The sequence below is a fragment of the Malania oleifera genome, chromosome 10, assembly GCF_029873635.1.
Source record: "Malania oleifera isolate guangnan ecotype guangnan chromosome 10, ASM2987363v1, whole genome shotgun sequence".
Lineage (NCBI taxonomy): Eukaryota > Viridiplantae > Streptophyta > Magnoliopsida > Santalales > Ximeniaceae > Malania > Malania oleifera.
In genome coordinates this window covers 86,327,075-86,354,228 of record NC_080426.1, presented here as the reverse complement: position 1 = coordinate 86,354,228, position 27,154 = coordinate 86,327,075, and the positions used below count along the sequence as shown (strand labels likewise).

The 27,154-nt window shown below is 38.8% G+C and overlaps 1 protein-coding gene across 5 annotated transcripts; it reads left to right on the top strand.

Moving 5' to 3' along the window:
• Positions 1–23,067: 23,067 nt before the first annotated feature.
• LOC131165234 (protein At-4/1) lies at positions 23,068–26,860 on the top strand. Of its 5 annotated transcripts, XR_009139522.1 has the most exons (9): positions 23,080–23,196; positions 23,312–23,417; positions 24,843–24,898; positions 24,994–25,071; positions 25,270–25,343; positions 25,433–25,566; positions 25,664–25,759; positions 26,207–26,400; positions 26,609–26,860. XR_009139522.1 is itself a non-coding variant. In XM_058122824.1 (8 exons), the coding sequence occupies exons 1-8, from the start codon at positions 23,134–23,136 to the stop codon at positions 26,347–26,349; spliced, it is 750 nt and encodes a 249-aa protein (XP_057978807.1). In that variant the 5' UTR covers positions 23,068–23,133; the 3' UTR covers positions 26,350–26,567. The 5 variants fall into 5 exon arrangements, 4 of the variants coding, with proteins under 4 accessions (XP_057978807.1, XP_057978805.1, XP_057978808.1 ...); XM_058122824.1 differs by lacking the exon at positions 26,609–26,860 and having other exon boundaries at positions 23,068–23,196; positions 26,207–26,567; XM_058122825.1 differs by lacking the exon at positions 26,609–26,860 and having other exon boundaries at positions 23,312–23,399; positions 26,207–26,567.
• Positions 26,861–27,154: the final 294 nt, after the last annotated feature.

Here is a 27,154-nt window from a genome sequence, read left to right as displayed (position 1 = left end):
TTATCCATGGAGTAATTGGTTCTAACCGGAATGAAATGGGTAGTCTTCGTCAATTTGTCAACCACTACCTATATGGCATTCTACCCATGCAATGCTGAAGGTAATTCCGATACAAAGTCCATCGAGATATGCTCCCATTTCCACGTAGGGATGTCTAGTGGCTGAAGTGGTCCCACTGGCCTCTGGTGTTCTACCTTCTCCTGCTGACATGTCAAGTACTAACCTACAAATTTAGCAATTTACCTTTTCATGTTACTCCACCAAAATGATTCTTGTAAGTCTCTATACATCTTCGTGTTACCTGGGTGAATAGTATAGAGAAAAAGGTGAGCTTCCCCTAGAATCGTCCTTTTTATCTTTGCGTCATCTGGCATACACAATTGAGTGTGAAATCTGAGAACTCCATCCTCAACAATATTAAAGTTTGTGTGTTGCTCATCTTGTATTTTCTCTACTATCTTCATCAACTTTGCATCTTTCAGCTGAACTGTTATGATTCTCTCCCATGAAGTCGGTTGAAATACCAGACTAGAAATGAACACCTGATGATTCCCTTCAACCAATTCTACACTCAACCTCTCCAAGTCCATCATGATATGGTGCAAAGCCATAATTGTTTAGGCTGACATATCTCTAGATTTTTGGCTCAATGCATTGACTACTACATTCGCCTTTCTTGGGTGATAGTTAATGGTGTATACATAATCCTTTATCAACTCGAGCCATCTATGCTACCTCATATTCAAATCCTTTTGGGTGAATAAGTACTTGAGACTCTTATGGTCAATAAAGATCTTGCACCTTACACCATAAAGGTAGTGTCGCTAGATCTTCAACGCAAACACAACTGCTGCCAACTCTAAGTCAGGCGTTGGATAGGTCTTTTCGTACTCTTTCAACTAGAGAGACGTATACGCAATGACTTTCCCCTATGGCATTAGAACACAACCAAGTGTCTTCTGCGATGCGTCACTATAAATTACAGATCCATCCTCGTCTAATGGAAGGGTCAACACTGGGGCAATGACTAGACACTGCTCCAACTTCTGGAAGCTCTGCTCACATTCGTTGGTCCAGTTAAACTTCACATTCTTTCTTGTGAGTCGTGTCAAAGACCCTGATAATCTAGAGAACCCCTTGACAAATCGGTGGTAGTATCCGGCAAGACCTAGAAAACTTCTGACTTCGTGCACATTCTTTGGCCTTGCCCAATCAACTACAGCCTCTACTTTGCTTAGATCTACCGAATTCCCTTCCTTGGATGCCACATGACCCATAAATGCAACCTGCTCTAGCCAGAATTCACATTTCTTAAGTTTAGCAAATAACGTCTTTTCCCTGAGCACCTGAAGTACTAGTCTCAGATGAGCTTCATGCTCCTCGAGGCTCCTCGAATAAAGAAAAATATCATCCACGAACACAATAACAAACTGGTCTAAGTACTCGTGGAATACCCTATTCTTCAGATCCATAAATACCGCTGGAGTATTCGTCAACTCAAACGGCATAACCAAGAACTCATCATGGTCGTACCGAGTTCAAAAATTAGTTTTTGATACATCATCTGATCTAACATTCACCTGATGATATCCAGATCACAGATCGATTTTAGAGAAAATCTGCATACCCTGAAGCTAATCAAACAGGTCGTCAATTCAAGGTAATGGATACTTGTTCTTCACCGTTACCTTATTAATGTCTCGGTAGTCGATGCACATCCTCATCGACCTGTCCTTCTTCTTCACAAACAACATCGGTGAACCCCAAGGCGATACACTCGGTTTGATAAACCCCCTATTTAGAATCTCCTGTTGTTGCTCCTTTAACTCCTTTAATTCAGCTGGAGCCATTCTATATGGGGTTTTGGAGATTGGTGTTGTCCTTGGGATCAGATCAATTGCAAATTCCACCCCCAATCAGGAGGCCCACCCCAGTAAATCCTCTAGAAAAATATCACAGAATTCCCTTATCACTGGGATATCTTCCAACTTGAGTTCCTCCTTCGGCACTTCCTTCACCACTACAAGGTAACCCTAACATCCCCTCAAAAGTAACCTCTTTTCCTAGATATTCGAAAGGATCCGTAGTGATGAACGCACACACGACCCAAAAAATACAAACTTCTGCTCCCCAAGAGGTCTGAATACTACCTCCTTCCTGCGATAGTCAATGCTCGCGTAGCTGGATGCTAGCCAATCCATGCCCAGAATAATGTCAAAACCATGCATATCAAGGACTATCAAACTAGCAAGCAGCACTCTCCCCTGAATCTCTATCGGATAATGCTTGATCACTTTTCTACATACTAGCACTGACCCTATCGGTGTGCCTGCTACTAACTCTGTCTCTAACAGTTGAGCTTCTAACCCACATAGTTTAACAAATCCCCGAGATACAAATGAGTGAGTTGCACCTGAATCAAATAATACAATGACACTATTTGACAGTATGTAAATAGGATATAACCCGACTTAAAATTTTCACATTTAACATAATTAATGCAACTATAGAATAATGGAATTGATATAATATACATGTTCTAATTTAATAATTCATATTCCAATTCTATCACAAAACCATTGAGGTAAAAATCTCCATCCTAACATTAACTTCACACACATACCCACTCATCCTAACATTCCAAGCTAAATTTTTTGAGTTCCAGTCCCTTAACCTAGAAACGAAACCATCGATGGATTTATCATGGTTTTCGGAAACTCGCAACTGATTCAGAAAATCATAGAAGTCCATCAATAGATTTCTGCCTCCAAGCTTCCAAACCAAAACCCATCTTAACCTACCTAATCCTATCCCTATCTTATCCCAACCTATACTCTGCTAATTATCAATCCTCAAAGTCTGCAGAACCTAGCAAACCTAGGCTCTGATACCACCTGTAATGACCCCGACCACCACGTGGGCGGCCCGGAGTGCTACTTTAGTGACATCATTATACATGATACCTTATTCATCAAATATAAAACACATATACACAACGGAAATAAAATATAAAATCCTTAAATTACATTACCAGAGTTCTATCTATCCTTATACACAAATATATCCATTTTCACGTAATTATATACCATAAAACTAAACAAAAAAAAAAATTTCTATCTATACATTACCTACATAAAATTTACACCACTAGCCCCGCTCCTCTAGCCTGCTAAACCCGATCATTAGAATTCCCTGAAAAGACAATTTGTAAAGTAGGGGTGAGGCAAAACTCAGTAAGGGAAATACTAAGTTAATGTCAGTGTGTAGCCAGCATGCATTTAGTGTACAGAAAATAACCAGTTCAATAAGAAGATAAACACATTTATGAAAATATTCTTATTTTACACACACACACAATTAGCCGAGGATAGGGAAGATTACTCGCCCATACAAGTAGTTTCCCTCTACTCTAGTACCATTACTGCTACCAGGACACTCACCTTTCTCAGTAAGCCCTCGAAGTTATCTTATTAATTAATAGTATTCCCATAAATTAACAGATATGCATATAAGGCACTCCCTGTGACAAACATGCCATTTACTTCCCCTATGGCATGATTTGTGCGACCCGAAAGCTGACTAAGCCTAGGTGATCAGCCCAAACAAAGTCAAAAAAAAATAATAATAACATCCTTTACAAACACATCTACAAACATCCATAGTAAAATTGTAGGTTTGACGCCCTTACTTCAACCTCACGTGGGCAGTCGGCTGGACCCCCTACACTTCTATCCAGAACAGTGTGGGTGCACATGGTCTAACTAGCAAAGGTACCGTGCTCACATTACACTAGTCCCTAGGGTTCCTAAAGCATATCATGTAATTTAGATAATTAAAATCACCATTAAAACATTAATTTACATATATTTCTTGTTATTCCAAAAATTTGGCCCCCCGCCACAAAATACAACCCGGCATATAGCTGCTAATTAAAACTCGGCCCTCAACCTTCAAATAATAATCATGGCCCTTGGCCAATCAAAAAATACCCAGCCACTGGTCGTTAGTTCAAACTCCTCCATTTCATAAATAGTTCCAATATTTTTACAAGCATTTCCAGTATTTCTGAAACAAATCAGTATTTCAAAATATCAAATCCAGATATACAATAATCCATACCAATTAAATCATCTATCACACGATTTTCCATAATTAACATATTCATATAAACAAACAAGCTTTCCACTGCTCATTTTATTCAAAAATATTATACCATATATCCTAGGTTTGTAAAATCTATTTCGAACAGTTGGTTTTCAAAATAGCCTTTAAATTCCCAAATTAATATATATATATATATATATAACAATTAAATTGATTCAAGTTTCATAAGATTACTGACTTAACTTAATCCCCTTACCTGATTCCTAAAAAAAACCCACTAACACCCCTGCCTACGCCCCCACAGTGTTCAAAATCCCTAAAACCCTGAAATTCAAATTCCACTACATTACTCATCATAATACCTAGAGTAACTTTCCCTAAAATTCCTCTAGACTCTGAATACCCTAAATAGCCTAATAAAACCTAAATTATTAAACTTACCCCCGATTTAGGATTGGTACCCTGAAGCTCCAATTTGAAAACCCACTCCGGCTAGATTGTAGAGAATCTCCCCACGAATCTCCTAACAATTTCCGTTCATTAATTGGGCTTATAGTTTAATAGAAATTAAGGTAAGTTTGAAAATTGGTCTTACCTTAGGAGATATGTCTATGCCACTTCCACAACAAATCCGCTCTAGTAAAAGTATCGGTGGCGGCGAGCAGAGCCCAATGGTATTTCTGGATTTCCTATCAGCCGAATATCGGAGACGAAATTGAGGAGAGTGGGAGAGAGGAGACGAGGAGACGAAAGGGGGGGGCACCTCTGTATTTCTTCCACCTTCAGGATCTTGAGATCCTTCAGGATGTATAATATATATATATATATATATATCATTATAATATTATATTATATTATTTAATTAATAATAATAATATTTAATTAATTTTTTTTTAATTTAATTTTAATTTTTTTAATAAGAATTTTAAAAAAAAATTTAAAGTTTTTTTACGATCACTACAGCTCTATATACTGAACAGCATACCCCCTGCACCATCATATTTCCTTGTGTCAGAACAAAAAACTCATCCGCCTTAGCATCACGTGTGGAGGCCGAGAAGTATCTCTCAAAGAACACTTCCTTGAAGTGGCTCCATGTCATCTCTATAGGACCAGCTCTCTGCTTCTCCAACATACTCACCGCAGTCCACCATCGCCCAACCTCCCCAGACAGCTAGAAGGTAGCATAGAGGACTCTCTGCTTATCTGTGCAGTGTAGGACCTCCGAAATCCTTTCGGTCTTCTCGACCCAGTCCTCTACTATGATCGGATCGGGTCCTCCTGAAAACGTCGGAGGGTGCATACGTGTGAACCTCTTGATGGTACACCTTGCAATAGTGGGAGAACATTCACGTCTCCTAACACTCTGCTCAATCTTCCACATAACCTGCCTCGTCAACCCTCAAGGCACAAAAGGAGACTCATCACTCGTAGTCTCCTCTGAGCAACTATCCAAGTTGTTATCCTTGGGCTCCATTCTGAAAAATAGAATAGGAGTCGGTTAGAATTCCTACGTCGTATACAGTTTACACAATCATTGACATCTAACCATGTTAACTACCAATCTCACGGGTCAATGTCTGTCCTATCACACCAACACAAAACCATCAATGGTTTGCCATGATTTTATGGAGATCTTCATTTTAGGAAAAACACAGAACATCGTCAATGAATCCCTATCTAGCTACAAGACAACCCTCGACCTACTCTACCCATATCTCAATCTACCCATTCCTTACATTCCTATACTCTGGTATGTTCACCTAATCAAACCTAACCAAGTCTACAAGACCTAACAACCTGGTTAGATATGATACCAAGTTGTCACGCCCTGAACTTGGCAATGGGACCCAGGGTGTGATGTAGTAACCTAACCTATCCTTATATCATACAATACACAAATGATACAATAATAAATGAGGGTTCGACCCCATGGGGTTCCCGTACAACCTATACACATTCACATACACAACATATCCACAGCGGAAAAGTTCATTCCATACATAAATTGTACCATACCAGAGTTTATACAAATAGAGTCTAGGTTCCATAATACAAAACATAACTCAGGGTGCCAGTAAATACCCAAAACGACAAACCTACTACAGTCCTAGTACTTACACAAGCACTTCACACAGTATACCGACCACTACGCTCCAAACACAAGGACACTAGTTTTGGTTACTCGAAGGACCTGAAAACATGTACGTACAATAGGTATGAGACACCTCTCAATAAGGAAAAATCAGGTTATATCGGTGTGTGGCATATGAGTGTTATTATGACATAAAACATACACAGTTCAATACAGTTCCAGTATAGTTCTTAACACACACACACATGATCAAGCAACCCGGTGTCATCACACCCTTCGACATGAAGCTGGCCCGCATTACACGGCATCCCTAACACATGGCGTAGCCCTAGGCTTCCATGGCATCATACCGATACAACTGATGGATCCACACCCTTCGGTGATCAGCCGGTAAGAGGTAATATTTCACACCCTCAGATATAGAACTAGACACTCTTGCCACTAGCAGGTGGTATTTCACACCCTCGGATATAGGGCCGGACAGTCTTTCACAACCTGAAACAATTTGGAACTCACATTCCTATATCTCATTTGAGCAACTCACAACTCAATACATGTTCATATAACAGTTCATTCCACACTAATTTGGTAATCTCAAAATCATGATTTTCAAAATACAGTTTAAAATAAGTCAAGGCATGGCCATCTCTATAACACAATATATCTACAATTTTCCAACGAAACTAGAGATAACCTGATGCCCCCTTTTTCCCAAAACAGCAATATGAAAACCCCATAATTTTACCTGTTAGATTTCCCCAAATAAGTAGCCAAAACATACACAGAATTGTGAACCACAATTCTACCAAATCCGATTTTGAAAATAACTAATATAAAAAGAATCCCCTTACCTTTCCCAGAAAATCCAACCTAAACTCTATGGCTCCTAAACAACAAATTGAGTTCCTAAAACCTATAAACCACAGTATAATAATTACTTACAATCCTGCTCCCTGCAGTTCTACTGAAACGAAAATGAAAACCGAACCCTACCTCGATTTTTGGGTCAAACCCAAAGACCTCAAAATGAAGATTTGTTCCATAGAACACGTAGAGATTTCTTCCCTGATCCTCGTAGTAACGTTGGTTTTTTTATTTTAACAATGAACGACGAAGAAATTTAGAGAGAGAGTGTGTGGCTTCGAGTTCTAAAGAGAGAGGGAGAGAAAACCTTGATAAATTAGCTTCTAAGCAAATAAATGGATATTTATAGCACCTTTGACTTGGCCAACTTCATCGATGAGGCGGCGTCTTCATTGACGAGCCAGTGAAGGAAGTTCGTCGACGTAGTGGTGGTCTCATCGACGAGCCTAAGATTTCTGGATTTCCCAAAACCCCTTGGCTTCTCCTTATTAAAGAACCTCTGAATTTCATCGTCGAACAATAGAAGTGCCTTCGTCAATGTAACTCTAGCTTAGTTGACGAAGCCTGCTCAATTTACTGTTTTACCCTTTTCGTATTTATTCATTCCATATCTCACAGGTCAGGTTCTTACAGTAAGAGAGATGCAAACTCCCTTACAATCCACTGCTTACAAGAGGTACAACTTCCTCCTACTCTGCTACTTACAAGAGACACAATTTTCTCCTTAAACCCGGTTCATAGCCCGAACCATGATTACAATATAGAAGTTACAATTTCTACAAATACACTCAAATGCTTCTACACAAAGCTAGTGAGTACAAAATAAAATCCTAACACATATCCATATGATAAAACTTGAAGCTCATTATGAATGTAACGATGAGATCGTTATATGAATGATATGCTTCACAAAATTTACCTTTAAGTTAATATCTCTGAAAAAATAATTTCTTCTAAATAAACGCTTTGGAGATTTTAGGATTTTAAAATAATCCACTTGATGCAAGAATATAAAGATACGATTCTTGTGAAAATAATCTTTAATAACACTCAGATCTAAGTTCTAGCTATCAAGTACTATGAAAGATTAAATCTTTGAATGAAAATATGACTTGAAATATTGCAAAGATTTAAGCAATATTTTTCAAAACAATATTTCTCTCAAATATATATTGAAACACTCTCAAAGTTTGCAATCAAATAGTTATTGTAGTAGTAGATCTTCAAATCAAAAATATATTCAAAAAAAATATCTCAAAGATTTTAGTTTAAATTTTTTTTCTCAAGTATGTATATTCAATCAATGAATAAAAATATTCAGATTATTATTTTTGTTCCCAAAATATATATATATATATATATATATATATATATATATAAAATCTAATGAGTATGGGAAAACAAAAATAAGATTTAAATGCATAAAATAATTTTACCAAACCGCAAACCTCAAGATGAATGATACATTGCAAAAAGATATTATTGAATGCTCTTGAATCTTGAAGATCTAGAATGAGAATGCCCAAAACTTGATGTGTATAAGTTGGAGTGCAGGCAAGAGGTGCATTTTCGTTTAACGCTCTCAGGATCAATCAAAAAGTGAGGCTCTAGTGTTTAGAGGTTGTTTTTATAAGTAATTTCAGCCTGAGGTTAAGTCTTGGCCATTTGATCAATTAGATTAAGAAAACAATTCTCGTTTTTCTCGCTGAAGTTCAAAAATTTAAAATTTCCGCAAGGTCAATTGATTGAGCTTTTGGGTTCAGTCTTTTGATGTTCCTTAAAGTACTAGAAATTATAGTCTTGACACAGGGTTAGACGACTAAACTGTAGATTTAGTCTTCTGAAGTCCCAGCTCAAACGACTGAACTGAAGGTTCAGTCTTCTAAGGATGTTATACCTGTTCTGTGTTTCAACAAATAAATTTTCAGATGACTAAACTAATTCTTCAGTCTTCTGAGAAAATTCTTTAGACGTCTAAAGTTTTACTTCAATCATCTAAGGATGCATCTTCAGACTTTTGAGGGTACACCTCAGTCATCTAGGCAGACCAACTTCAGAAATTTCATTTTAGTTTTTAAAATTAATTTTTCTCTCTTGCTTTGATCTCCTATAAAACATTTTTCGGGGTTCAAAATAAGATATCTAAGTCCATGTTTAACCCTAGAAGATTTTCATAAAATGCATGTGTAAGGTATATTTTGAGCTTCTAGCTATATCATATAAACTATGCAAATACAATCAATTCTAAATACCTATTCTCATGACAATCTTGAACTTTACACTTGCATCTTCATTCTTCTACTCTTTTAGTTCCATGGATTGTGCTAGGTTGTATATGCTTTAATCCTTGTGGCTTCCATGACTTCCTCACCTTCCGTGCATACTAAATAATGTTCCTGCTCAAAATCTCAATGCATAGGTCAAATACCAAGTGATTTGTCATTATCAAAATAGGATTGGACTTATAGAGTCAACAACAACTATCCATGAATCATCATTAATAGCTTCGTTTATGTTCTTGGGTTCCTCTTGAGATAGGAATGCACAATGATTGCACAGATTCTTTAATGATGATCTAGTGGACACTCCTTTTGAAGGTTCACCTATAATTTGGTCCTTAGGGTGATTCCTTACGAACTTCCACTCTTTAAGCAATTTAGATTGATCATGAGAGTTTTCATTCAAAGGTTTGCTAATTTCATTACTCTCATCCTTTATTTCTTGAATTGCTAGGTCTTCTAAACTTTTTCTAACTTCTACTTCATCCATATCATCAAATTTATTAGCCTCATCAAATGCTTCATGAATGGACTTTACAACTAGAAGGGTCCTTTTGTTGTAGACTCTAAAAGCTTTGCTATTCACAGTATATCGTAAGAAGATTCCTTCATTCGATTTAGCATCAAGTTTTCCTAAGTCTTCTTTATCATTTAAGACAAAGCACTTACATCCAAATACATGGAAGTAAGATATATTTGGTCTACCCTTCCAAAGTTCACATGGGGTCTTCTCTAGGCTAGTCCTAAGGGAAACTCTGTTCATCAAATAACACGCAGTGTTCACCACCTTAGCCCAAAAGTATTTAGGTAGGTCAAGCTCATTAAGCATGGTCCTAGTGTCACGCCCCGAACCCTGAAATGGGACCCAAGGGTGAATTAAGTAACCTAACTTATCTCTGCATCAATATAAAACATACATGATACCATATACAAGAGGGTCTGACCTCGTGGGGTAACGGATGCCCTATATACATACATACAATACATGTCCATACTCATCAATATACGTAGCGGAGTACAGTCTTTCTTTACATCAAACTGTACCATACCAGAGTCTATACCATACAGGGTTAAACATACCTACAAATACCATACATACCATGGGTGTCTACAAAATTCATCAGGACAACCTGGTTACAAAATTCGTACCTATCAGGTACTAACAGTAGCTAAACACACCCCCACTTCCGGATGCTAGGATGCTAGTTTCGGCTACCCGAAGAACCTGAAAAAAAAAAACATTTGTATATATATTCGAGGTGAGACACCTCTCAGTAAGGGAGAAAACAGGTTATATCAGTGTGTGGCATACTAGTGTCATTTTCATACTTCATAACACATACATACGATACAGTTTGAAACACATACGTGCAGTTTCAAAACAAGTTCCATACATTCCCATACAATTCCATACAGTTCCAGTATTTCCACAAAATCCATTCCAGTTCATACGATACTCAAATACATACATACATACATACATACATACGGTCAGTGTCGTCACACTACTCACAACTGCACAAGTCACCTAGTCTCACAGCGGTTACGTTCCAATACATTAAACTATGAAGGTTTCCGACTCAGGCCCAATAGTGAATCCATTGCTACATATGCAACTACACAAGGTTACTTGGTCTAACCCCGATTACGTTACCATGTGCAAACTACGATACGTCAACCTAGGCCCACTGTGGTCCGTTGCTACATTCGGTGACCAACCAAATCATACTGGTGATATTTCGCACCTCGGATATAGAGCCGGCCACTCTTGGTGATATTTCGCACCCTAGATATAGAGCCAGCCACTCTTGGTGATATTTCGCACCCTCGATATAGAGCCAGCCACTTTTGGCATATGGTAATTAGCCGCCCGTAGCCAATTTCACAAAATCTAGAATCACTTTGGAATTCACGTCCCTATACATTTCAGCGTACGGTAATGAGCCACCACATAGCTGTTTTTCACAAATATCTGGAACAACATACATATATACACACGTACCACACTTAATTGGTTTACTACAAATCATATCGTTTACAATTTCAAGTATACAGTTTATGCAAATATGGATTACGGTCACCTCAATAATACAGTTTAAACAAAATAAACTGTTTTCCAATCAAATAAAAGATGATACCCGAAATTCCCAATTTTCTCGAAAACTGTAACCAGAAAATCCCGTGTTTTTACCCAATAGATTTCCCCAAATAAGTAGCTAAAACATACATATGATCGTAGCCTACAGGCTTACTGATCCTGATTTCGAAAATGAATTGATATAAATAGAATCCCTTTACCTTAACCCGAAACCAAACCACGAACTCTACGGCCCTCAAAACTACGAACTGAGACTCCGAAATCTACAAATCACAATACTAAACATGCTTATAATCCATACTACTACACATATACCGAATCAGAAATGAAAACCGAGCCTTACCTCGATTTTGGCCTGAAACCCGAAAATGCTCGAATCGAGATTCCGATCCACAGAAGTTGTAGAGAATCCTTCCACGATCCTCGTGGTAACCTAAAATTTCCAATTCTATTAACGACCGATGAGGAAATCTAGAGAGAGAGAGTTTAGAGAGAGAGAGAGAGAGAGAGAGAGAAACTTAGTGAAGAAGAAAACCCAAATATCCCTTTTTTAAGTCTTTGACCCGCCCAGTTTTCGTTGACGAAAAGTACCTTCGTCGACGAAAAATCAAGAATTTCGTCGCGAATGTCGGCAGCCTCGTCGACGAAGTCTGATATTTAAAATTTTCCAAACCTCTTAGCTTCTCTTCGTCGATGAACCTCTGAATTTCATCGATGAAAAGTCTACTGCCTTTGTCGATGAAATCTGGTTTCGTCGACGAAATCTGCAGAAATCCATTTTATATTTTTCGGGTTCTTACAATCTCCCCTCCTTACAAAAATTTCGTCCTCGAAATCTGTCATCTCTCATTACAATACATTCATACTACTACATACATACTCACTCTAAAGCGAAACCAAATTGTCACGATAGACACATACGTACTCTAGAGGATACCAAGCTATTACAATACATACATACTGATACCAAGAGGTCACCATCCATACATACATTCTCTAGAGAACACAGTGGCCATTTATATGCAGCCCCGTTACAATATGTACATACACATTCTAGAGAATACGGCGGCCATGATACCAAGCGGTTACGATACATACATACTCTATAAATACGGTGGCCATTTATACGCAGCCCCGTTACGATACATACCTACATTTCCTCACTTATGGTGGAGGAAAATACCATGGTTACATACATACAAAGTCTCGAGAGTTTACAATACAACAAGGCCCACCCAAAGACTAACCACTAATACCATATGATAACAGGGTATTACATACATACATACTCATACTACCCTGCTATCAAAATACTACTCAAACAGCTGTAAATACTTCCGACGTATCTCCGTTTCTAGTTCCCAAGAAGCCTCCTCTACCTCGTGGTTTCACCACAATACCTTCACTAACAGTATCTCTTTGGTACGAAGCTTCTGAACTCTACGGTCCAGAAGTTGAGCGGGTATCTCCTCATACGCTAAAGTATCCTCAAGCCCCAACTCATCGTAGCTGATAATATGTGAAGGATCCAACACATACCTCCTCACATGGAGACGTGAAACATATCATGGACCCTCGAAAGTGCTGGAGGTAATGCAACTCTGTAAGCTACCAGACCCACTCGCTCAAGTACCTTGAATGGTCCGATATACCTCGCGCTCAACTTGCCCTTCCTGCCAAATCTCATCACTCCTTTCATCAGAGCGATACACAAAAAAACCTTACCTCCCACTTCGAACTCTAACTCACGGCAGCGAACATCCGCGTAACTCTTATGCCGACTCTGAGCTGATCTAATCCTCTCCCGGATCAAACTCACCTTCTCAGACGCCTGTTGCACAAGTTCAGGTCCTAAAACCTGACGTTCACCGACCTAATCCCAATACAAAGGAGATCGACACCTCTGACCATACAAAACTTCGAACGGTGTCATCCCTATACTAGCCTGGAAGCTGTTGTTATAGGCAAACTCCACTAGTGGCAAAAATTGAATCCAACTACCACCAAAGTCCAATACACAAGCCCGTAACATATCCTCCAAGATCTATATCATCCTCTCCGACTGTCCATCAGTCTGGGGGTGGAACGTTGTACTGAAAGTAAGCTTCATCCCCAATGCTTCCTGCAAGCTCTTCCAAAATCGAGAAGTAAACCTCGGATCCCGATCTAAAACAATGGACACCGGAACTCCGTGCATTCTCACAATCTCATGCACATACATATCAGCTAGTCTACCCAAAGGGTAGCTAACCTTCTTCGGTATAAGGTGAGCAGATTTCATCAACCTATCCACAATTACCCAAATAGCATTCTGCTCGTGAAGCACTGTCGGTAATCCGGTAACAAAATCCATGGAAATATGCTCCCATTTCCACACCGGAATAGGAAAAGGCTGCAACGGCCCTGCCGGCCTCTGATGTTCAGCTTTCACCTGCTGACACGTCAGACACTGCTCCACAAACCAGGCAATATCCCTCTTCATACCACTCCACCAGAGGGACTCGCGCAAATCCCAATACATCTTCATACTACCGGATGTATTGTATACAAAGAACGATGCGCTTCCTTCAGAATCGTCTTTCTAATCTCCTCATCGTTTGGAACACATAGCCTGGTCCCAAACTTTAACACACCTCTTTCAGAGATGTTAAAATCTGCAGCCGAACCCTGCTGCACTTTCTCTACAATCATAGCTAACTCTACATCACTAGCCTATGCAGCCTTAATAAATTCAAACAAAGTCAGTTAAATCACCAAGCTAGCAATGAAAGCCTGATGATCACCAGACACCAACTTCATGCCAAGGCTTTCCAGATCCCATCTGATATGATGCTGAGCTACAACTGTAAATACTACTGCATATTCTGACTTATGACTTAATACATCAGCTACCATGTTAGCCTTTCCTGGATGGTAACTAATCGTGCAATCGTAGTCTTTGATCAACTCAAGCCACTGCCTCTGCCTCATATTCAGCTCCTTTTGCATAAAAAAGTACCTGAGGCTTTTGTGGTCCGTGAAGATCTCACACTGCACCCCGTACAAATAGTGTCGCTAGATCTTCAATGCATACACCACGGCAGCTAACTCTATATCATGCGTAGGGTAATTCTTCTCATACTCTTTCAATTGTCGATAAGCATACGCCAGTACCTTATCCTACTGCATAAGCACACATCCCAAACCCTTCAGAGACACGTCGCTATAAATCACATATCTACCTTCCCCTGAGGGAATAGTCAACACTGGAGCAGTAACCACCCAGTGCTTCAACTCCTGAAAACACTGCTCGCAATCACTAGTCCACTCAAACTGAACTCCCTTCTTGGTTAATCGTGTCATAGGTCTAGACAGTTTAGCGAAACCCTCTATGAACCGACGATAATAACCCGCCAATCCTAGAAAACTCTGAACCTCCTACACACTCTTCAGTCTAACCCAATCAACCACAACTTCGATCTTGCTAGGATCAACAAAGATACCGCCCTCAGACACCACATGGCCTAAGAACGCGACCTGATTCAACCAGAACTCACACTTCGTCAGCTTAGCGTACAACTTTTTTTCTCACAACCTTTGTAGCACTAACCTCAAATGACCCACATGCTCTTCCGTATTCCTCAAGTATACCAGAATGTCATCAATAAACACCACCACGAACCGATCCAAGTACTCATGGAAAACCCTGTTCATTAGATCCATGAACACTGCTAGCGCATTCGTCAACCCAAAAGGCATGACTAAGAACTCGTAGTGGCCATATCTGGTTCGGGAGGCAGTTTTCGCTACATCCTCTACTCTAACCCTCACCTGATGATATCCTGAATGCAAGTCGATCTTCGAAAAGACCTGCGTCCCTTGTAACTGGTCAAATAGATCATCTATACGAGGCAAAGGGTAACGGTTCTTCACTGTCACTTTGTTAATCTCACGGTAATCAATGCACATACGCATCGACCCGTCCTTCTTCTTCACAAATAATACTAGAGCTCCCTAGGGTGAAACACTAGGTCGAATGAATCCCCTATCCAGTAATTCCTACAACTGCTCCTTCAACTCCCGAAGTTCTACTGGAGCCATCTGGTACAGAGCTTTAAAGATCGGTGCCTTACCAGGCAGCAACTCAATCGTAAACTCCACCTCACGATCCGGAGGTAAACTGGGTAAATCGTCTAGAAACACATCCGAAAACTCGTTAACCACCCGAATGTCCTCGAGTCTCAACTCATCCCGCGGCGGTTCCTTCACACAAGCTAGGTACCCCTGACATCCGCCCAAAAGTAGCCTCCTCGCCTGCAATACCGATAAGATCTGTGGCGCCAGATGCACACACGATCCCACGAACTCATATTCCTGCTTCTCAGGAGGTCTAAACACCACTACCTTCTCACGACAGTCGATCACAACATAATAGGAGAATAACCAATCCATCCCCAGAATGACGTCAAAACCCAACATGTCGTATACCACCAGATTTGCCGGTAGCAGTCTCTCCTGAATCACAACTGGACAGTTTCCTATTATCTTACTACAAACTGTTACACTCCCAGTTCGCGTAATCACAGACAACAACTCACTCATCACACAAGTTTCTGCCCCATATAACTTCACAAAACTAGCAAATATGAACGAATGGGTTGCCCCCGAATCAAATAAAACAACAGCTCTATTCGAAAGTAATAACATGGTACCTGTCACCACGTTCCCAGCATGTTCCGCATCTGATGGAGTAAGTGAATATACTCTCACCGGAGCCGTTTCCGGAGCCGTGGTTGCCTAATAATTTCCCCGAGGCACCTGATTACTCCCACGGTTCTGGCTTTGTGCAGGCATAATCTTTCTCTGTTCCGGACAATACTTCGCCATGTGGCCTGACTGGCCACAGTTGAAGCAGACACCCCAAAATGGCTGACATTCGCAATCGTGCCATTTATGGCACTTCGCGCACGGTGCGGAGGATGGATCCCCCTGAGAACTCAGCCGCTTGGTGTTTTGCCGATACTTGGAACTATAGCTCTTCTTCTTCTTCCACGATCCTTGCCGAGAACTACTCTGAGGACCAGAAGATACTAACCTCTTCCCCTGTACCTGTACAACCTCATCTCCTCGAAGGTCGGTCTCAACTATGGTGGCTTTATCCACCAGAACAGAAAACTCACGGATCTGCAGCATCCCCACAAGACGACGGATGTCTTTCCTTAGACCCTTCTCGAACCTTCGAGCCTTCTCGTGCTCATTCGAAACTAAGTATGGTGCAAATCAAGATAACTCGACGTATTTGGAAGCATATCTCAGCACCGACAAAGTCCCCTGCGTCAGGACTGAAAACTCATCAGCCTTCGCATCCCGAGTGGAGACCGCAAAGTATCTCTCAAAGAATACCTCCTTGAAGTGGCCCCACGTCATATCAGATGAACTAGCTCTCTGCCTCTCAAGCAGACTCACCACTGTCCACTATCGCCCTGCCTCCCCAGCCAGTTGGAAGGTAGCGTACAAGACCTTCTGCTTCTCAGTGTAGTGGAGGACTCCCAAAATCCTCTCGGTCTTCTCAATCCAATCTTCCGCCACAATAAGATCCGGTCCTCCCGTAAATGTCGGAAGGTGCATGTGTGTGAACCTCTCGATGGTACACCCCGCATCAGTAGGAGAGCTCTCGCATCTCCTGACACTCCGTCTAATTTCCCCGATCACCTGTCTCGCCATACTACGAGACACAGAAGGAGGCTCATCACTTTCCGTCTCCTCAGAGCCACTTTCCAAGTTATTATCCTTGGGCTCCATCCTAAAAACAGAATAGGATTCGATTAGAATCACTATGACACATACAGTTAACACAATGATCTACACTAATCAAGTTAACTACTCCCTGCCAAGTCTAGGTCTGTCCTATCACACTGACACGAAAGACATCAATGATCTGCCCTACTTTTACTGGAAACTTCATCCTAGGAAAAACATGGAATACCATCGACAATTCCCAGCCTAGCAGCCGAACAACCCACAACCAACTTTACCCATATCCACATCCTATACATTCGTATATACACAACAATACTACTAACCAAGTCTACAAGACCTAACAACCTGGTTAGCTCTGATACCAAGCTGTCACGCCCCGAACCCTGAAATGAGACCCAAAGGGTGAATTAAGTAACCAAACCTATCTCTGTATCAATATAAAACATACATCTCTGTATCAATATAAAACATACATGATACCATATACAAGAGGGTCCAACCCCGTGGGGTAACGGATGCCCTATATACATACATACAATACATGCCCATACTCATCAATATACGTAGCGGAGTACAGTCTTTCTTTACATCAAACTGTACCATACTAGAGTCTATACCATACAGGGTTAAACATACCTACAAATACCATACATACCACAGGTGTCTACAAAATCCATCAGGACAACCCAGTTACAAAATTCGTACCTATCAGGTACTAACAGTAGCTAAACACACCCCCGCTTCCGGATGCTAGGATGCTAGTTTCGACTACCCGAAGGACCTGAAAAAAAATATTTATATATATATATTCGGGGTGAGACACCTCTCAGTAAGGGAGAAAACAGGTTATATCGGTGTGTGGCATACCAGTGTCATTTTCATACTTCATAACACATACATACGATACAGTTTGAAACACATACGTACAGTTTCAAAACAAGTTCCATACATTCCCATACAATTCCATACAGTTCCAGTATTTCCACAAAATCCATTCCAGTTCATACGATACTCAAATAAATACATACATACATACATACGGTCAGTGTCGTCACACTACTCACAACTACACAAGTCACCTAGTCTCACAGCGGTTACGTTCCAACACATTAAACTACGAAGGTTTTCGACTCAGGCCCAATAGTGAATCCATTGCTTCATATGCAACTACACAAGGTTACCTGGTCTAGCCCTAATTACGTTACCATGTGCAAACTACGTTGCATCAACCTAGGCCCACTATGGTCCGTTGCTACATTCGGTGACCAACCGAATCATACTGGTGATATTTCGCACCCCGAATATAGAGCCGGCCACTCTTGGTGATATTTCGCACCCTAGATATAGAGCCAGCCACTCTTGGTGATATTTCGCACCATGGATATAGAGCCAGCCACTCTTGGCGTACAGTAATTAGCTGCCCCTAGCCGATTTCACAAAATATGGAATCACTTTGGAACTCACGTCCCTATACATTTCAGTGTACAGTAATAAGCCGCCACATAGCTGTTTTTCATAAATATTTTGGAACAACATACATACATACACACGTACCACACTTATTTGGTTTACGGCAAATCATATCGTTTACAATTTCAAGTATACAGTTTATGCAAATATGAATTACGGTCACCTCAATAATACAGTTTAAACAACATAAGCGGTTTTCCAATCAAATAAGAGATGATACCCGAAATCCCCAATTTTTCTAAAAACTGTAACTCGAAAATCCCATGTTTTCACCCGATAGATTTCCCCAAATAAGTAGCTAAAGCATACATACGATCGTAGCCTACAGGCTTACCGATCCTGATTTCGAAAATGAACTGATATAAACATAATCCCTTTACCTCAACCTGAAACCAAACCACGAACTCTACGACCCTCAAAACTACGAACCGAGACTCCGAAATCTATAAATCACAATACTAAACATGCTTATAATCCATACTACTACACATATACCGAATCAGAAATGAAAATCGAGGCTGACCTTGATTTTGGCCCGAAACTCAAAAATGCTCGAACCAAGATTCCGATCCACAGAAGTTGTAGAGAATCCTTCCACGATCCTTGTGGTAACCTCATATTTTCAATTCTATTAACGACCGGCGAGGAAATCTAGAGAGAGAGTAAAGAGAGTTTAGAGAGAGAGAGCGAGAGAAACTTAGTGAAGAAGAAAACCCAAATATCCCTTTTTTAAGTCTTTGACCCGCCCGGTTTTCGTTGACGAAAAGTACCTTCGTCGACAAAAAATCAAGAATTTCGTCGCGGATGTCGGCAGCCTCATCGACGAAGTTTGATATTTAAAATTTTCCAGACCTCTCAGCTTCTCTTTGTCGACGAACCTCTGAATTTCATCGACGAAAAGTCTACTGCCTTCGTCGACGAAATCTCGTTTCATCAACGAAATCTACAGAAATCCATTTTATATTTTTCGGGTTCTTACACCTAGTCATTTCCTGAAGTAACCTATTCTTCCTTTCGAAAACTTCATTTTGTTGAGGTGTAGGAGGTACTGAGAAGTTATGAGATATTCCATGTTCATTACAAAAGTTCTCAACATCTTTATTTTTGAATTCTCCACCTCTATCACTTCTAATGTTTAGTACACCATACCCCTTTTCATTTTGAAGCTTCTTATATAAGTTGATCGACATCTTATATGCTTCATCCTTGGAGGATTAAAAAAGTACCTAGGTAACCTGGAGAAGTCATCAACTGTGACTAATGCGTATTGATTTCCTCCTAGGCTTTGTGTTCTGGTGGGGCCAAATAGTTCTAGATGAATAAGTTCTAGTGGGCACTGGTAGAGATGTGCTTCTTCTTCTTAAAACTCATCTTGGTTTGCTTCCCAAGTTGACAAGCATCACACACCTTGTCCTTTACAAACTTAGTGCTTGGTAGACCCTTGATGGAGTTCTTTTTAGCTAATTTGGACAATAGGTCCATACTAGCATGTCCTAATCTCCTATGCCACAGCCAACTAGCTTTATTCAAGGCTATGAAGCATTTGACTTCTTGAGATATTAGGTTTTCAAAATTTATGCAATATACGTTATCAACCTGATTAGCGATAAACAAGGTGTCATGCTTTACACTGTGTTCAACTATGTATTTGTCTTGTTTGAATGTTACTTCAAAACTTTTATCACTTAGTTGACTAATGCTAAGCAAATTATGTTTTAACCCTTCTACCAATAAAACATCATTAATTTCGAAGGAGGGTTCCTTACCGACTTTACTGGTGCCAATAATTCTACCTTTAACATTGTCTCTAAAGGTGATATATCCACCATCCTTTAGTGTCAATAAGGTGATCTTGGATTTGTCTCCGGTCATATGCCTCGAGCAACCACTATCCAAGTACCATTTATCTTTTAATGGGGTGGACATAAAACATACCTATAAGAAGGAATTCAAGATGTTACTTTTGGTACTCAAACCTTCTTACGTCTTTTTGAATTTGTTTTAGTTTCAATTTTCACTCTCCATGCCTTTTTGATTTTAGCATTCTTTCTCTTGTATGGACATTCAAACTTTATGTGTCCCTTCTCCTTATATAGGAAACACGTAGCATGTGCATATGCATTAGTTGAACATGTGCTTGCATAATTTTTAGAAACTTTTACAAAGTACCCCATGTAGAGGTTTTTTTTTTTCTTTTTGTTCTCAATTCCATTAAATCCTATGCCTTCTTCATGCAAGGACATCCTTTGTGACCCAACAAGTTTATCAAAATTCTCTTTTCCTCTAGTGAAGTTGTAGATGATTTTAGCTTAATCCTCAAATTACTTTCAAGACTACACATTTCTAAGTCTTTTATACTTATACCATTTACTTACTTTACTAGTTCTTGAGACATTTGATTGATTTTACTCATGAGTTCATCAAAAATTGAGTCTTTTTTCTTTTTCAACTGATTTTTATGACTCTAGTTGGTTCATTAACATTTCATTTTGTTCTCCTAGTGTGATGTTTCTCTCGAATACTTTTATGAACCTTTTATGCAATGAGAATAATTCAACTTGAACTTGCCTATATGAAGGCATACTCTCACATGAGTCATTACTAGATTCAGCAAAATGAGGTTGAGTAAGAATTTACCTCGTCGTCTCTTGCCATGAAGCACAGGTTAGCAATATCATGATCACTTGATTCACTTTCAGAGTCACTTGAGCTTGAGTCATACGAAGTTGCTTTCATCGCTTTCTTTTTCTTCTTCTTGGTGTCTTTCTTGAGTTGTGGACAATTAGGTTTACCATATCCTACTTTCTTACAATTATAACAGGTAGGGGGTTCATTTTTTGTTTCTCTCTCACTTGTTTCAACCTTATCTATTTTTGAGCCTCTAAATTTTCTAGCAAATTTTTTTTTTCTTATTAAAGAACATTTCTAGACGTCTAGTGAATAGGGCTACATCATCGTCATCTACCTCATTGTCCTCTTCCTCACTTGAGCTCTCCTTTGAGGTTTTAGGGGCTATTGACTTCTTTTGTTTACTACCCTCAATGGTTCTTTCATTTATCATCATCTCATAAGTGAAAATCGATCATATCAATTCATCTAGGAAAGTGTTCTTCAAGTTTCTGCCTTCAATTAGGGCTTTGAGCAAAAACGCACAACAGTTTTTCAGAATTTGAAACAAGAGTATAATAATGAATTTCAATGTGTATGTGCGAGTATTGGTTGCCTTAATGCATAAATAATTATCTTTATATAGGGTTGGAAAAATTCTTACCGTTTTCCCAAGTTTTGAAATCATATCCTTTGATTTTTGGAAAAAAATCAGTATTGTTAGAAAGTTTAAAACATAAATTTCAATCACTTGAACCATACGTTCAATCACCTGAACTAATTAAAATAGCGCTCCAGAATAGGCAATAGCAGTTCAGTCGCCTGAACCCGAGAGTCCAGTTGCTTGACCTTGTTCTGATTTTTTGTTTATACTGGCAGTAGCATATCAGTCGCTTGAGCACTAAGCCTCAGTCGCCTGAACACTATGCAATTTAGTATTTTTCATATTTTAACTCCAAAACTTGTTTATATTAACTTTGAAAAGTATTTTGGACTTTATAAAAGTAGTTTCCAAATTCTAAATCAGGTCTTTAAGTCCAGTATAACTTCCTAAGAGTTTCGGTCACAAAATTGAAGTTTAAGAGTACTTACATAAGACCCTAAGAAACATTAATTACATTTAAATTCTAGGTCTTCATGTCGTATAACTTTAACATCTTGTAAGCTTGATCAATGCTTCAAAACACTTGTATTCTTTATGACTTATAAGTTTAAGTTGATCTTTAGTCAGTCTTCATTGAGTTCAACCATTATACCTGTGAAAACCTTAATACCTAAAATTTAATCTTAAAAGTATAATTAGTATCCTTAATTTGTTATCATCAAAATGAGATTAAGTCTTGTTAAGCCAACAACTGTTACAATTGGAATCTCATATTCCCTAACTTAGGCATCAGAGTGATCTCCAGGAGTACACCTCGGGTCCTCCAAGTCATTATCATTTGGTTCTTTTTAAGTGGTTGCGGTCGAAAGTCAATTTACAAAAGCAGTTTGGTTTTTGACAGCAACAATTAGAATGATAAAAATTGTATAAAATTAATTAATACAAGTTTTTAATTGTATTAAATAAAAATACAAAAACTAAAATAATTTTAGGTAATTGTACAAGCACCAACTAATCATTACAAATTTTGAAAAATGATATTAAAATCTTAAAAATATTAATAATACACTAAAAAAATATCAATAACACTTGGTCTTTTTTTCTTCTTAATGATAAGTTATTTTTCTTTTCTCTTGGTAAACTAAAATAAAAAATAAAAGTGAAAATCAAAATATAAAGTATAATTTAAATACTCCCAAAAATAAATGAGAAATTTGGAGTGGCCAATAAAATACAAATCGGCCGTTAACGATCCCGGAAGAGTGAGGGAGAGATGGCAGCAACTGACGACGAAGAAATGGACTCTCTACTCTCAAGCTTTCACTGCATCCATGACGTCTCTCTCTCTCTCTCTCTCTCTCTCTCTCTCTCTCTCTCTCTCTCTCTCACACACACACACACGCACGCACGCACGCACTTTCAACAGATCAAATTAACCCAGACTGTCGCAGGATTTCAAGAACGCCATCAAAGAGATCCAATCCCTCAAATCAACCTGCAATGCTGAAATCAAGAAGCGAGAAGCACTTCAGTTTACTTGTGATAATCTAAAACTAGGTTTTTCCCTCTTTATTCCTCTTGCTTTTTGTACAACTTCATGCTCTTTTTTTGTAGAATTTCTTTGATTTCGTTTATATTCTGCTCCGTTTGGTTGCTCGGAAAATATTAGAACAACCTCCGTGTAACTGAACCGTAAACAATTTCTTAGGGTTGTTGACAATGTACGGAAGTAAAAAATAACATGCAGTATGAGAAAAGTTGCTCCTTCGTAAGATGTTGGTCACGACTCTGAGTTTAGGGAAACAGTCTATTTACATAAAAGTCGGAATAATTTTTTTGTTTTTTCTTTTATAACTCAGAACTTTAGTTTAGGCAAGTCCTTTGGACTCATCCGGGCAACGCCAAACTGAGGGATGAAAACATTGCTGTCTGCCTGTTGACGCTTCCCTATCCCTGATAATTTATTATGCAAATCATAAGTGGGCAATCGAATTTAGGATCTTGGGATCACTGAAACTCAACTTCGTGCTTACCACTTGAACAAACTCAGATATGTAAAAGTAGGAGTAATATTGCGTGACTACCGTCCCCGTACCCTCACAAGCAGGAAGCCTTGTGGCCCATGAATGCCCTTTTAGTATGAGAAAAATTGGATTATTTTGTTGCCGCTATGCTTTTCTTTTGCTTGGTTTAATGTTGGGATGGTTTCTTATAAATGTTAAACCATCATCACTGAGCCAAATATAATTTTTTGGGCTTGGTTGAGTAAATGTTATCTGTTTCCCCAGATCCTCAAAAACCAAACAGATTGATATGATGTACAATATGCATGTCTGACAAGTGGATGCTCATTTGAATTTGCTGCACATTTGTTAGATAGAAATGGAATGGGATTGGAGTGGGGTGGGGGAGTGGGATCGAATTTGTCACTTAATTCCGTCCAAATTTACATTTCATAGAAATGGAATGGGATTGGAGTGGGGTGGGGGAGTGGGATCGAATTTGTCACTTAATTCTGTCCAAATTTACATTCCATTTCTCTTCTACACCAGTCTTCTACTCTATTTCATTTCGCAAATCAAACATAGCGTTGATGTACAAGTAGTATCATCCATGAAATTAAAATTGGAAGAATAGGAAGAAAGAAAGTATTTGCTTGCCCCACAAGTATGTGACCATTATATGACATCATATTTTCCCAAGTGACTATTTTTACACAAATTTTGATGGACAAGCGGGAAGCATAATTTGGCAACCTGCCATGCCTTTAGCTTTTCTTACTTCTGATTTTTGTAAGTTAATTACTTTATTCCCTCTTTTGTGCAAATTCTAGTTCTGAACCCAGTTCTACAGTTTGATAAGCCTAGATTTTACCCCCGCATGCTGGTTGTATAGTCTAGGATATATCTCCTCATGTGTGTCTGTGTGTGTGTGTGTGTTTGCATGTTTATATGATAAAATAAAATGAATGGTAACATGCAGATAATGAGCGACTGACGAAGCTTTACACAGAATCCTTAAACCAACTCGCTGACCGGGTTTGCACTGATACTTTCTTCCTTAAATGTTCTTATCCTCTATGATTTTGCACAGATTTTGTTCCGTTATGCTAACAATTTGCACTAAAGAGTAGCTTGAATGTCGTACACACTGCCAAAAATTGAAAGAGGAGCTAGACAGACTGAATAATGAATGTCTTGGCAAAGAAAATGTAAGTAGGCCCTATACATGCCCAGAAAGAAATCTGGTTTGCTTTAGCATTGTTCATTTTTCTGGTGAAAACAAGTCTCTGATTGGACATTGGAGAATTATGGGGATGAAAGCTTCTAGTATCACCCACTCATGCATCATTAAGCCTTGTTTCCTTACATATTCCACATTAAAGTGGATAAAGTAACTCTGCAATCAGGAACATAGGAAAGCTATGGAATTGCTAAAACAAGATCATGCAACCAAGATTGGAGACCTGGAGGCTCAAATCAGGTGAGTTTTCTGAGAATTCCTAAGAATACAGTCGTGATACTCAATTTTATACTTGCATAGAGTTGAAAAAAGAGATTTCAATATGTCAGAGGCTCTCTCCTTCAAAAAGCAACAAATGAGGTAACCATCAATCACCTTCACCAAGATTTGGTGCTGCATAAGAATCATATAGAAGCCATGGCGAGCAAACTGGAACGAGTTAATTTTGATTTGGAATCAAAGTGTGAGGCCTTACGAAGCTTATATTCAGTTCTTGAGTGCCTAGTTACTTTCTGTTATATTGCAACATACAGTAAAGTTCGCTGATCATTTTGCATCAGATTGTCGCGAGATTCAGGATTTGAAAGACTGCCTTCTGGTTGAACAGGAAGAGAAAAATGAGTTGAGCAAGAAGCTCCAGAATTTAGAAAAGGAATGTGGGTCCATAATTGCTTTCTGTGTATTATGTTACTCAGATACCTCTCTCTCTCTCTCTCTCTCTCTCTCTCTGTATATATATTTAGAGAAATTTTTAGGGCTTCGTATTGATATACGATTAATTGCAATACCTGAGGTTGAGATGTCTAAACACCAAGGTTGTGTTTGGGAGCATAGATTCTAGGATTAGGATTTGGATTTGGATTTGGATTTGTGTAGATTTGAACAATTTTTGTGTTGCATTTTGTTTAAAACGACACATTCAAACCCAAGGTCTGAATTCTCCCAAACATAGGGTAAATATCCAAAAAAAAAATTTGTGGTTTTTTCCTCAATGAACCTTAGGGATCTTGATCATGTATAAGCTGGATTTATTTTAATGTTTTTTTAGATAAAATTGTTTTTGATGATGTTATTGCAAATTGCTTTTACTGTTTCATGGTCAGTGCTGGTTAGCAGAGCAAAGCTAGCTGAACAGCAACAGGATTTGAGCTCAAATCGACATGTCGAAATACTAAAACAGAAGATTATGAAACTAAGGAAGGAGAAAGAGGCCCTAAAAAGACAGCTGCTCAGCAGAGATGGCTAGAGGGTTCTCCAAAGTTTGTTGCTGACTTTGATGTTACTGTTTGTGAACAGGGTATAAACAATCACCAACCACATCAAATAGTTCAGTTTTTTATGTCAGTTGTTCAAAGGTTGGGACTTCAAACATTATCTTTGATTTGTGGAATGGAATGTAATAAAGATTTGAATGGATCAATTAATAACTTCAATTTTATATTTTATTCCATTCTTATTATCAAAGGCAGTGTAAACTAATCAGTTAGACTATTCTATCTTGGCAGCACATTAAGACAATACCTAAACCTCCAAACCTGAGGTCACTTGGTCTGCCGTAGCATGAACATCTTGGTTGTCCAAGAGTATTGTTGTTGGGTTAGCGTGGACAGCTTCCTACGAGTTTTCTTCATACCAGAACTTAAGAGCATAACATGAATTTGGGGACCTAAAAAGTAATTTGCACCCTAATGCCAATATTTGGAGTTTGGATGAAATAGAATACTAATAAGCCCTTTCAAGTTTCTTGGGATTATAAATTGTTGGACTGCAATTTTTAAGAAAAAATTTACATTCTCTGCGCATACTTTTGGGGTTTTCAATTCAGTGACCTTAAATTTAGATTTATGTTTATGTTGATTTCGACTAAATACTATACAATTTAAATTATTGTTTTTGTGAAGGCTCGTACAAGTCAAAATTCGAAATCCAAAACTAATGCTTGAAATTTATAACATTTTTTAAGAGTGGGTGATTCGTGCTGACATGCAGCGCCTCCTTTTTCATTTTCCCAGTTTTGGCGAGTTTGGAACGTATGGATCCACTGATAATTG

Coding starts and splice junctions, on each gene's coding strand:
- LOC131165234 (XM_058122822.1), top strand. CDS start 23,134: ATGGCAGCAACTGACGACGAAGAAATGGACTCTCTACTCTCAAGCTTT. Junction 24,899..24,993: donor TAAACCAACTCGCTGACCGG/GTTTGCACTGAT, acceptor ACTAAAGAGTAG/CTTGAATGTCGTACACACTG. Junction 25,344..25,432: donor GACCTGGAGGCTCAAATCAG/GTGAGTTTTCTG, acceptor TCAATATGTCAG/AGGCTCTCTCCTTCAAAAAG.